Source organism: Onychomys torridus, chromosome 10, assembly GCF_903995425.1.
Source record: "Onychomys torridus chromosome 10, mOncTor1.1, whole genome shotgun sequence".
Taxonomy (NCBI): domain Eukaryota; kingdom Metazoa; phylum Chordata; class Mammalia; order Rodentia; family Cricetidae; genus Onychomys; species Onychomys torridus.
This window is the reverse complement of record NC_050452.1, coordinates 71,301,191-71,315,121: the sequence shown is the minus strand read 5'-3', so window position 1 is coordinate 71,315,121 and position 13,931 is coordinate 71,301,191. Positions and strand designations below refer to the sequence as shown.

Here is a 13,931-nt window from a genome sequence, read left to right as displayed (position 1 = left end):
GGGCCCCCTGCTCTGAGTCAGGCATAAGGGACACAGACAGGAAACTGACATTTCAGCTCTGAAGGAGCTGACAACTTTGAGAAAAGATAGGAAATCCCTGATGATAGATACTTCAGGATCATGTAAGAGACACGGGTGCTGGCTATCATTTGTTTAGAGTCTGGGACAAACAAAAGATGAAGCTAACACCTGGAGGTATTAGAGAGGGACTGTTCAAAGGTCACCTCCTCTTTGAATTGAGACTTGAAAGATAAGTGAGAATAAAACAGATAAGCAGCCCAGTGGTAACGGCGCACGCCTTTAATCCCAGCACTCGGGAGGCAGAGGAGGTGGATCTCTGTGAGTTCCAGGCCAGCCTGATCTTCAGAGTGAGATCCAGGACAGGCTCCAAATGCTACACAGAGAAACCCTGTCTCGAAAAACAAACAAACAAAAAACAGATAAGCAGATATAAAGAGCACTAAGGACAAAGAGGAAATGGTAGAACTGGGAAGTGGTTACATGATAGAGCACTTGTCTGGCATGTACATACTCTGGGTTCGATCCACAGCACTGCAAAATAAAAGGAAAATTTTAAAACAAAGAGGAAAGGATGAAGTAGACATGAGAGCTAAGTGGCATGCTGGTATGTTTGGAAAAGTCAAGTATCTCAAGACTGCTGGAATAAAAGGCATCTGTGGTGATAGTGGCAGGCATAAAGGCCAAGCTCTCCACAGAACCAGGCCTCCTGAAAGTAAAGGAAGGCCACTGAAGGACAAGTATAGAAGGAGGGAGGCCCAGTTAGATTTGTACTTTGGTAAAGATGATGCTGAAGCAAGATGTAAGGAGGAAGGCTTTGAACTGGAAGAGTAGGCCCTTCTAGTAGGCCATCTAGGAAAAGAACAAAACGCTATGATGCATTCATGTGTGATTTAGTCTGCATGATATACAAAAGACTTGCGCACTGACTACTGTAAAAGACAAGAGTTTCCAAATTTAGTATTTGTATTTTTCCTCTTGTAATAAATACCCCAAACTTTTTCCATGGTAATTGCCAGGTCGACAAACATACAGTTCTTTCTCTTTTTAAAACAATACATACATGGTTTTACATGGCTATATAAGATCTACAAACCACAAATTAGAGAAAAAAATCAACATTTGACTTTCGGAGATTGTTTCAGTTCACTTAACATGATGACCTCTAGCTTCATCCATTTTCCTGCAAGCAATTGACTTGGTGGAGGTGGTTCTTTTTTCTTATTTCTTCTTCTTCCTTCTTTTTCTCCTCCTCCTCTTCAATTTTTTGGAAACAGTGTTTCTCTGTATAGCCCTCGCTCTCCTAGAACTCACATTATAAATCAGGCTAGCCTCAGCCTCAGCCCCGCTGGCGCCTGCCTCTGCCTCCCTAGAGCTAGGACTAAAAGCGACACCTGGTGACCTGGTTCTTCTTTATGGCTTAAAAAAAAAATCAGTCTCCACATACCAAATTTGTTCTTATCTGCATCTCTGTCGTTGGCACCTAGGTTGGTTGCATAACTTAGTTATTGTGAACAGCATTGCAAAACACATAGCTCTCTTCTACAATCTCTTCTTTAGTACTACCTTTCCCCTCAGTGCTGCATGATTAGCAGGCACCCTACTACAGAGTTACATCCCTAGTCCTGCTGCCACAATAAATCTGACACTAATAAGAAAGAAACAAAACATTTTTGAAAATGAATGTTATCATTCGGTCACATCTTCCTTTAGCAGAAAGAACTCCAAAAATGTCCTCCAGGATTCCTATTCCTTGGTTATTCAAACACCGATCCAGGAACTGCTGTGGAAGGGGTTCTGCAGATGAGCTGCTAATCAGAAGACTTGGAAAGAAGTTAGTTGTCCTGGTGGACCCAATAGAATTACACAAGCCCTGGGAGCAGAGGACTATGGCAGAAGAGTCAGAGAGACAAAAAAGGAGGAAAAAGATGAGGAAGGAAGGGAAGCTGAAGACACTTGAAACAATGTCCCAGCCACTGTTGCTGAGTTTGAAGATGAGGGAATCATGAATGTAGAGGTTAAGAACAACCACCCAGCAGCCACCAGAGAGAACTGGGGACCTCAGTCCCACAGCCACATGGAAATAAGTTCTGACAACGGCTAAAGGAGTCTGAAAACCAATTTATTCGTAGAACTCAGAGAGAAACAGGCCTAGAGATCTTGACTTCATCCCTGTGAAACCTGGATCAGAGAGCCAAATGTGCCCAGACATATGACCTACAGAACTGAAATCAGGGTACAAATAACTGAACTTTCAGGGGCTAAATCTGTGGTGATTGGTTACAGGAACACTGGGACACAATACATTTCCATAAATTACTTCAAATGTAACTTTTCCTGGGACTGGAAATGTAGCTCCGCTGGAGGCTTATCTAGCATGCATGCAACCAAGGGTTCAATCCCTAATACCTCACAAACCATATGCATAACCCAGCACTCCAGAGGTAGAGGCAGAATTATCAGAAGTTCAAGGTCATCATTTGCTACATTGCAACTTCAGTGTCCAGCCTGGGCTTTGAGAGCTGTGGTTTGAATAACAGATGTATTCCATAGTTGCTGGCATTTGAATGCCTGGCACTTGCTTCACCTGCTGGGGAGGCTTAGGAGGTATGGCCTTACTAGAGGTATGTCACTTGGGAGTGTGTAGGCAGAAGTTTCTCTCCCACCTGCCTGTTCCCAAATAATTGACTCAGAGGCTTAACATTACTTAGATGCCTGGCCAGTAGCTCAAGTATTACTGACTAGCTCATACTTAAATTACCCATCATTTTTATCTATGCTCAGCCTCGTGGCTTGGTACCTTTTCTTAGTGCAGCGTTCTCATCTTGCTTGTTTCCTCTGCATCTGGCTGGTGACTCCCAACTCCGCCCTTCCTCTTTCCAGAATTCTGGTCTGGTCACCCCACCTATAATTCCTGCCTGGCCACTGGCCAATCAGCATTTTATAAGCCAATTTGAGTGACAAATCTTTACAGTGTACAAGAGCATTATCCCACAGCATTTCTCCTTTTTTGTCTAATTAAAAAGGAAGGTTTTAACCTTATTATAGTAAAACAAAAAACAGTTATTAAGTAAGAATTACAGTAATAATATCTAATCCATTTGCATTTTGCAAAACTATAGAAAATATTTATGTTTTATCTTGGGAGCTTATCTTACTGCTGGGAGCTCGGCTGGACCTGCAGCTCCATGAAGTGAGTGCTCGAGCCTTTGGGGTGAGTCTGAGTGAGGCTGCTGCAGCTGACTGTTGCCTGTTCATGGGGCGGAAAGCAACTTGGGGGCGTTGGAACACAGGCACCGCAAGCAGATATGAGTGGGGTGGAATGGAGCCGAGCTGGGCAGACTGGCTTGGGGGTGGTAATGACACACAGCACCATTGTGTGTGTGTCCAGGAAGTGCCAGGCAGGGGGCAGGCAGCCACGAAGGCTGGGCTGGGGGTGGGATGTGGGAGGCTCAGGCAGGCCATGTGGACTAGCCACAGACATCAGGTTCAGGTTCAGATCAGGTTGGGTGCCACTTGTAATGAGAACCTCAATGGTCTATATACATCAGTTTATTAAGGGGTTCTATGGGGAAAACAGACTCACTGATACAGAATAAGTAAATCCAGTTGAAGAGTCCTTGGAAAGCTGGGGACAGATCACATGCTGCTTCACGCCTCCTGACGTGGTCTCACCACCCAAAAGAGCGGGACCCCCTTTAATTCCAGCACTTGGGAGGCAGAGGCAGGCGGATCTCTGTGAGTTCGAGGCCAGCCTGGTCTACAGAGCAAGATCCAGGACAGGCACCAAAACTACACAGAGAAACCCTGTCTCGAAAAACCAGAAAGGAAAAAAAAATTTTTCCTTAGCCGAATTTGGTGGTACATTGCTTTTGTTTTGTTTTGTTGTTTTGAGACAGGCTCTCTCTACATATCCTTGGCTATCCCGGAACTCACCATGTAGACCACACTGGTCTCCTACTCACAGAGAAATGTCTGCCTCTCTGCCTCTGCAGCTGTAGTCACCTGCACAAGCCCTGAACAAGATCCAGCCAGCCAAATCCCATCACAGATGAGGTAGATGATGGACAGGCCCCCCACTCTTATAGAGAGCTATTCATTCTGTTTTGAGGAAGTGGCCACTGGGAGGTTTCCGAGCTTCAGTGGGTGGCCCCACACCCCATGTACAGATGGGTAACACAACTGAATTTATTGGGTTATTTAAAAAAATCTGGGATGGGACCATGTTGGGGAAAATATAGGAGGAGTTGGAGGAGGAAATAGGGGTAAGAGGTCGATGTGACCATATTTTGTTGCATACATGTATGAAACTCTCAAAGATAAAACTTAAACTTAAGAATCGTTATTATTACTATCATTAACAGTCAAGAGGTGGAAGCACAAGGATCGTGAGTGCCAGACAGTGAGACTTGAGGGAAAAGGGGAAGAAGAGGAGAGGAGAAGAGGGGAGACAGGAAGGCAAGTGAGAAGAGAGCGGAAAGAACTGGAGGGAGAAACAGAAGAAGAGATGAGAGAGGAGAGGGAGAGGGGAGATAATGGACGGAAAAATACTGCAGGGTTCTATTTACACGAGGTATTTTAAGAGAGTCAAACTAATAGAAACAGAAAATAGGATGTGGTTACCAAGGACTAGGGTGGGGTAGGAGCCAGAAGGAAATAGGGAGTAGTTCAGTGGGTGGAGTCTCAGCTTTGCAAAGGAGAGGCTGAGATCTGACACACTCGAAGTGCATAAAGTACATTTAAAAATATTTAGGTTGCTGGATGTTTTGTTGTACACCTTTAATACCAGCACAAGAGGCAGATGCAAGCTGATCTTGGCGAGTTCAAGGCCAGCCTAGACAACATAGTGAGTTTCAGGACATTGAGGGCTAAATAGTGAGAGCCTGTCTCAAAAAACAAATAAATAAACAAAAAAGGTAATGTGAGGGCTGGAGAGGTGGCTCAGCAGCTAAGAGTGCCGGCTGTTTTTTCAAAGGACCCAGGTTCAATTCCCAGCACCCAAATGGTGATTAACAGCCATCTGCAACTCCATTTCCATGAGGTCCAACACCCTCTTCTGGCCTCCACAGGCACTAGGCACAAAACACCAATACACATAAAAATAAAATAGTTTTTAAGTTAGTAAGGATGGGATTTGCTAGAAAATTTATCATTTGTTTTGAGTTTTGTTTGTTTGTTTGTTTGTTTGTTTGTTTTAGAGATAGGGTTTCTCTGTGTACCTTTAGAGCCTGTCCTGAAACTCACTCTGTAGACCAGGCTAGCCTTGAACTCACAGAGATCCACCTTCCTCTGTCTCCTCAGACTCACAGAGATCAGCCTACCTCTGCCTCCCCAATTAGTGCTGGGATTAAAGGCGTGTGCCACCACTGCCCAGCAAATTTATCATTTTTTTTATGTTCTCAAGAAGCATAGTAATATCAAATGACTACACGCCACCTCTATGCTTAAGTTTGGTTTCATTTTTTTTGGTTTTTTGAGATGGTGTTTCACTAGGTAGCCCAGAATACAGTACAACTCCTAATCTTATTCCTCAGCTTCCTGAATCCTGGAACTGCAGGCATACACTGAATTTAAAGCATTATTGGTCTCTGTACACACTAAACTTCAGAGAGCTAATCACAGCACTAGAGATTTAATCTCAGGCAAAGGTCAGAGCACGGGCTTCTACTGCCAACCTCTGGGAATACAGAACTACCTGTCCTAAACACCCTTTGATCCAGAAGTTTCGGGAGGCCTTATTACTTTTACTCTAGCATTTGTCAACACTGGTACAGCTACCACTGATATGCCAGAAACTCTCCCTGGAACTAAATCCTACAAATTACCCATATTAAGGCACAAAGAACCAAACTATTTGAAAAATGGTGCTAATGTAAGCCAAATTTCCAGGTTATCAGAAATTCTGGATGATAGATGACATGCTTACAATACCAACGCTTGGGGAGTGAGGGAAGGACAACCAAAGACAGCCAACATATAATTCTGTCTCAAAAGACAAACAACAAAAGAAATGTGGAATAAGAATCAACAGTCTTATTAGATCAGGCCATTGGTATAGTGGTGCGTAACTGTATCTCAGCAGCAAGAGGGCCGCCACAAGTTCAAGGCCACTGCGAGATACATACGGCTGACCAGGAGACACTCTCAAAGAGTCAACAAAACAAAAAATGTCTGTTCATCCATATGTGACAGCCCTGACTGAACACATACTAAAAACGCCAGGGCAGTCGAAATTTAAAACCTTCCTACCTAAAGGGCTTGAAAATCTTCAAAGGAAGAAGTCTTGGATTTCAAATATCATTAGGCTTGAAGAATTTTTTCCTATGTTACAGAGTATGAGCAGAATGACTGGAATGGAGAATGTTTATAATCTAAGCATATTAAATTACCCCAAACTGCCTTTTTTGGGAGGAAGGGGGGTTCAAGAAAGGATTTCACTGTGTAGCCCTGGCTGTCCTGGAACTCACTCACTAGACCAGGACTGCCTCTGCCTCGTGAGTGCCAGGATTAAAGGTGTGAGCCACCACCGACCAGCAGTCCCAAACTGTTTTAACCTTCATTCTTCCAGAGCTTAATGATAGAAGAAAACAGGTATTCTAAACTAAAGCCAACAAATTTTAGGGCTACTGTGTTATCATCCTTACTCTAAAGCCAACAAATTATAAGGTTACTCAATTGGAGTAAACCCCAAACAAAAATAGATCCCAATTTGTAAAAAACACACTGCTAAAAACACATGCAGGTGCAATGCAGTTACCACAACCAGCAGGTCCCGAGACGTTCATGCTATAATGATAAAAGAAAGAGAAATACCAACTAAGAGGGGTTATTTAAGCTGGTTGACAGAGCAAGTTTCTGAGCCAAGAGTCAAGAGTCTAACTCTGTTGAATACACTGTAACACTTGGCACATACAGGAAGAGTTATTTCCTGGGTAACTTTTCAACAAAACAGTGGCTAAAGATGCTGCCGTACGTTAGCCTGCTCTGAGAATGATGCACTGACCAGCACGAAGGTACACGGTTATTAGCGAACTCATGCAGAGGCTGTGCGGTGCATTTACTTACACCGCTGTCCTGGAAGTAACTGCTGCCTGCACCAGAACGCTGGCAAGGAGGAAGAAAAAGGTCAGTGTCCACAGGGTCAGCTCCATGGGTCACTCTCCTTCCACTTCCTCTCATCCTTTTGTTTACTGAACTGTAATTCATATCCTATAGAATTTACTCTTCAAATTCAGATACTACAGAATTTCTCTTAAAAAAACAAACCTACCCCATTAGTAGACACTTCATTTTTCACCCAACTCTAAGCAACCTCTGATCTATTTCAGTCTTTACTGTTAAATAGTATCTCACTATATGATACAGCACCTAAGCTCTTTCTTTGAAAGTAGTAGAATCTCTTGGCTGTATCAACAAAGATGATCACAATAGTTAGGAACTCACAGACTCCTATTATAGCTTATGGCAGAAATTATAACAGCAATCACAAAATACTAAGTTTTGGGGATGAGGGGAGGGACTCAATTATTGTTTTCTTTAAGATGTATTTATTATGTATACAGTGTTCCGTCTGCATGTATCTCTGCAGGTCAAAAGAGGTCACCAGATCTTATTACAGATGGTTGTGAGCCACCATGTAGATGCTGGGAATTGAACCCGATGGACCTTTGGAAGATCAGCCAGTACTCTTAACCCTTCTCCATCTCTCCAGCCCTTGTTTTGTTTTTAACTAGCTCACGATGCTTCATTTTCTGGAAGTAGCAGCAACTACCACAGTGACATCAAGGTGAATGGAAACTCTGAGTGAAGCTCCTTGACAAGTCAAATGATTAAGTTTCCCCTTCTAAATGATCGGGAAAAGGGCTGGAGACACAGCTCAGCGGTTAAAAGCACTTACTGCTCTTGTGAAAAAGATCCAGGTTCAGTTCCCAGAACCCTCATATTGGTTCACAACTACCCATAACTCCAGTTCCAGTGATATGACGCCCTCCTCTACCCTCCACAGACACCAGGTACATACATGTTGCACATACATATGCAGGCAAAACATCATACACATAAAATAAAAAATAAATGTTCTCACTGGGTGGCGGTGGCGCACGCCTTTAATCCCAGCACTCAGGAGGCAGAGGCAGGAGAAGCTGGGTGAAGGGAAAAGCAATCAAAATATATTGTATGAAAAATAAATTTTAAAGAAAAAGATGCTAACTGTGTGGTGGCACCTGCCTTTAGTCCCAGCATTTGGGAGGCATATGTCTGTGAGTTCCAGGCCAGCCTGGTCTACAAAGAGGACAGCCAGGGCTGTTACACAGAGAAAGTCTGTCTCCAAAAACTTTAAAAAAAAAAAAAAAAGGAAGAAAAAAAAGAAGGAAAATTGCTAAGAAAAAAAACGGGGGAAAAGAAACTTGCAAGCCCTAAGGCCTAAAATGGAACATAAATCATCTTTAACCCCCACCAACAGCAAAACTATCAAATATATAAAACTGGTCTCTAAAAACTTCATCTCCTCTTCCCAGCCTTTTATCTCCCTTCCTCTTAGAAATAAATCTAGTACACTGCTGTTTCTCCTATACCTGTCGAATGATTACCGAAATGCATGTGTGCAGAAATGTTACTACTCTCAGGGACCTGGCCAGGCGTGACAGGGCATGACTATTATCCCAGTACTTGAGAGGCTAAGGCAGAAGGTCCACTATGAATCTGAGGTCAACCTGAGCTATATATCAAGTACCAAGCCAGCCTACAAGGATACATAGCAAGACCTTATTTCAAAAGAACACAGAAGTAAAAATGAAAACCCCTCAAAACAGGTATTTGTATTATAAGACATTCTCTCAAAACATAAAATCAGAACTGGTTTCCCTGAAGCAAGGTACAGAGGTGCACATGTGTAGTCCCTGCACTTGGGAGGTAGAAGCAGGAAGGTCAGTGTTCAAGGCCAGCCTGGGTTACTAGCTGTGGGTGGGGGGGGGGTGGGGAGAGGGAAGGGAAGTGAGGCAGGGAGGGCAAAAGGGGGGAGAGAGGGAGGGATAAACAAGCTGTTAAGGGGAAAGTGTTTTTATTTTGTTCTGCCAAAGGAGATAGTGCACAAAGGAGATAGATAGACCCTCTCCATGACAAATGGAATTTAGTTAGTTAATACCCTGCTAGGGATAATGTGCAACTAACTAAGAAGGAGAGTCCAGGAGAAACGGAAGAAGAAACTGAGGCTATGGAGCTAGTTGTCTGTAAAGGGCTTGCTGCTCACACATGAGGCACTGAACTTGATGCCCAGCACCTGCACACTCTTGAAATCCCAGGGCTGGAAAAGTGGGACAGGAGGACCCCTGGGTTCACAGGCCAGCCAGTCAGCCTAGCCTAGTTATACTGGAGCCCTTGTCTCAAAAACACAGGCGGTGGTGACGCACACCTTTGATCCCAGCACTCGGGAGGCAGAGGCAGGCGGATCTCTGTGTGTTTAAGGCCAGCCTGGTCTACAGAGTGAGTTCCAGGACAGCCAGAGCTACACAGAGAAACCCTCTGGAAAACAAAACAAAAAAGCCAGGAAAGTGGCCCCTGAAGAACAACACTGATTTGTGCTCTCTGAACTCCTGTAGTAACACACATAACAGAGGAGGATCAGAAGTTCAAGGTCATCCTCAGCTACCTGCCTAGTTCTAAGCCAATCTGGGCTACATGAGAACTTGTCATTAAAAACAAATCTTGCCGGGCCGGTGGTGGTGCACACCTTTAATCCCAGCACTTGGGAGGCAGAGCCAGGCGGATCTCTGTGAGTTCGACGCCAGCCTGGGATACAGAGTGAGTTCCAAGAAAGGCGCAAAGCTACACAGAGAAACCCTGTCTCAAAAACAAACAAACAAACAAAAAAAAGAAATCTTGAGTTTACCTTATTATTATTATTATTATTTTTTTTTTTTAGATGAGGTCTCCCTTTCCCACTGGCAAGCTTACTCTTAATTTGATTATTGACAATGATGCAAATTCAGAAAGCTAAAAATGCTGTTTGTCGTAAAAGATTACAAATAGATCCATATCTGTCACCATGCACAAAACTCAAATCCAGTGGATCAAAGACCTCAACATAAATCCAGTTACACTAAACTTAATAGAAGAGAAAGTAGGAAGTAGTCTTGAACACAATGGCACCAAAGATCACTTCCTAAATATAACACCAGCAGTACAGACACTGAGCACAACAATTAATAAATGGGACCTCTTGAAACTGAGAAGCTTTTGCAGGGCAAAGGACACAGTCAATAAGACAAAAAGACAGCCTACAGAATGAGAAAAGACCTTTACCCACCCCACATCTGACAGAGGACTGATCTCCACAGTATATAAAGAACTCAAGAAACTAGACATCAAAATACTGAACCATCCAATTAAAAAATGAGCTAAAGAGCTAAACAGAGAATTCACTAAAAAAGAATCACAAATGGCTGAAAGACATTTAAAGAAATGCTCAACATCCTTAATCATCAGAGAAATGCAAATCAAAACGCCTCTGAGATACCACCTTACACCTGTCAGAATGGCTGTGATCAAAAACACTAATGACAGTCAATGCTGGAGAGGATGCGGAGCAAAGGTAACACTCCTCCACTGCTGGTGGGAGTGCAAACTTGTACAACCACTGTGGAAATCAGTATGGCAGTTTCTCAGAAAATTGGGAATCGATCTACCTCAAGACCCAGCCATACCACTCTTGGGGATATACCCAAGGAATGCTCAACCATACCACAAAGATACATGCTCAGCTATGTTCATAGCAGCACTATTTGTAATAGCCAGAACCTGGAAACAACCTAGATGCCTGTCAACTGAAGAATGGATTAAGAAAATGTGGTACATATACACAATGGAGTACCACTCAGCAGAGAAAAAAAACAATGACAGCATGAAATTTGCAGGCAAATGGATGGAACTAGAAAAAAATCATCCTGAGTGAGGTAACCCAAATCCAGAAGGACAAACATGGTATGCACTCACTCATAAGTGGATTCTAGATAGAAAGCAAAGAACAATCAAACTGCAACCCACAGAACCAGGAAGACTATATAGCAAGGCAGACCCTAGGATGACTGTGGCTTATAGTAAGTTTTGGTTTCACTCAATTACTGGGCAAGCCTCAATGAAACATTTCACAATTAGGATAAGGATTTATACTGTATCAAGCTGGTAATAGAAAAATAAATTTTAAAAGTGGGGGAAAAAAAGAGAAACTCCTTGATTTAAAAAATGCTATTTGTCATTGATGGAAGCATAACTATTTCTAAAACTTTTTTTTTATGCTGCTGGGGATTGAACCCAGGTGCCTCTGAGCTATAGCCTCAACCAAATCAGAAAACCCTTGTGTTGTAGTGCTACAGAGCTGTCATTGTGTTCGCATCTGTGGACAGCAGTTAGAGCCCAAACAACTAAAGCCTAAAGCTCTACCAAACCAAAAAAACCTAATAATAAAAAACTAGGTAGTTTGAGCTAAAAGATTTAAATATGACAAGCTACTTCAACAATAAAGGGTCATCTGGCAAGGGTGGAATTCTAAATTGGTTCTAATACTGGTGTTCAGGGCACAACTATTTCTAGTGGTTGCTGCTGCTACAAACAGAGCATTCAGTCTTACACCCTTACTGTCCAGTCATCTTTTCAATCTGCAGCATGTCACTCATTTCGGAGTAATGACATGCAAATTTCAAATAAAAACGTAAGATTCACTTGGACTCAGATGGTTCCTTCTCAACTTTTTTGTTTTTTTCATACTTCTAAGATGCACCACCAGCTGACCCAGTACCCTTCCCATACCTTCAGGCCTTTTGATGTAAGCAGTGTCCTGTGGAAACACACAACCCTGTCGACACAGTGTGGGGCACTGATTTGTAGCTGTTTTTCCATCCGAGTGATGGATTTGCGATCAGCTACTCACGACGTCTACTAGGTCCCCCTGGTGACCAAACAGTGCACGAAGGCAGCAGTGGGGTTCTAAAGCCGGCTGGCAGCGGAACAGAAAATCATAAAAAATTAACACGCCAACAGTACACACGACGTGACTGGGAATTGCGTTCGCACTGCTGGGGAGCTGACTGGAGAGCCGCGCAACAGCCACTACCCCCCTTCCTTTTACCAAAGCGAAATGTCCATCGCCTCGGTTCGGCTGGCCGATTCCTCCCTCCCATTTAAACCAGGCTTGCGGTGGGAACACCAACCCCAGGGGTTCTGCACCAGGCACAGCCGCTGGCAGGGACCCGGAGACCCACCGGTACAACAATTGGTCACGACTCTCTGAAATATGGAGGAATGACACACCACCTTTTCCTACTCGAGACACGGAGTCAGGAATGGCAGGTCTGGGGGGCCCTCGAGGAGAGGGGGGGAGCACGCAGAGGAGGGAACCGCGGCACGTCCCGGGCCGGGACTCGGAGGGGCGCAGGGCTAGGGGCGGCGCCCGGGGAGCGGGACGCGGGGCGAACCGGGACGGAGGAGGGCGCGCCGCCAGGTGCCGGTCCGCGGGAGGCGGCGGGGCGCTCGCGGAGGGAGGACGGGGCGCCGAGTCCCGCGTGGCGCGGTGCGCAGGGCGCGTGGCGGGGCCGCGGCCGGCCTACCTGGAGGTAATGCGGTTTCCTCAGCCAGGCCCCCGCGCAGAGACTCCTCGCCATGGCACTCACATCGCCCCGCCGCGCCGCAGTCGGAGGCGGACCCGAGCGCGGCCGCCCGCCGGCCTCCCCGCCCCTGCCCCGCCGGCCCGCCCACGGCCCGCCCCCGGGCGCGCGCTCCCCGCGGCCGCGCTGCGGCGAGGGCGGCGGGAGGCGGAGGCCGGCCTGGCGCGCGGAACCCCACCCCCACCCCAGCCGCGGCGGCGGCGGCTGTCAGGGCGCGGGCGCCCCGCTCCGCCGACACAAATCCGCCTGCGCCTCGGTGCTTAAAGGGGAGGCGCGGGCCGGGGAGGGGCAGGGGCGCGGGCGCGGGGGTGCGCGGGCGGCGCGGGGGTGCGCGGAACGAGGGCTCGCTGGAGCGCCCGCCCTCTCGGCTGTGCCCGGCCCGCGGCTGCCCAGGCTGAGCCCGCGGTGCGCGCTCCTTCCGGACTCTGTTTGGAGTCGGGACCTGTGCGAGCCGGTTGCATCTAAATTGCAAGGATGCTTGGAGCTGCTGGCTCGGGGACTGGCTCGTAGTCCCTCTCCAGGGAAAGGAGGCGCCCTCGGCCCCGCAGACGCCGCCACCAGTGTCTGAGGGAGGACGGGGCTGCTTCCCGCTCAGTTCTGCGTGGCCTTGCAGCCACTTCGCCGCTCTGCGTGCCTTCAACTTTCTTTTCTTTTTTTTTTTTACAATTTTGACTTTTTTTTTTTTTTTAAGTTTGCATTGTTTGCAAAACCGCTTCAGAGTTTTCTTGCCTCTGCCACAGAATCCAGATTCGAAGGTTAAAATAAATAAATAAATAAATAAATGGCGAATTAAACACAATTCTAAAGGCAGGAGCCCGGGGACGTGGCAGAGCAACTCAGTTAAGGCTACACAACGCAGGGCGTGGCGCCCTTCTTTGACACTGAGGGCCAAATAAGGGAAAAAGCCAACCCAGAAGGAGCACAGCTATTGATCTGAGAAACTAACGCAGGAAGATGCAGTTCCTACTTTAGGTTTTCCTCGTAAGCCGTGCTTTCCCTTGATGGCCACTAAGTTTGTGTCTAGTGCTTTCCGTTTCTAATGACAGGTTTTTAACCTGGGAAGTATCTGTTGCTTGCAAATAAATACATTGTACACTGACTTACTTTTTTTTTTTTTTTTTGAGCTGAGGATCGAACCCAGGGCCTTGCACTTGCTAAGCAAGCACTCTACCACTGAGCTAAATCCCCAACCCGACTTACATTTTTAATTAAGTGACTTCAGTAATTTCTAGAATAAAGATGAATATGAACAGGGCA

At 45.7% G+C, this 13,931-nt stretch overlaps 1 protein-coding gene across 1 annotated transcript in view; it reads right to left on the bottom strand.

Annotated features, from left to right (window-relative positions):
* Positions 1–12,754, bottom strand: part of Dipk1a (divergent protein kinase domain 1A) — a 77,957-nt gene extending 65,203 nt beyond the window's left edge. The window contains exon 1 of the mRNA XM_036200788.1: positions 12,618–12,754. Coding sequence (XP_036056681.1) covers positions 12,618–12,671 — 54 coding nt within the window. The 5' untranslated portion in view covers positions 12,672–12,754. The remainder of the gene's footprint in view (positions 1–12,617) is intronic.
* Between the last annotated feature and the right edge of the window lie 1,177 nt (positions 12,755–13,931).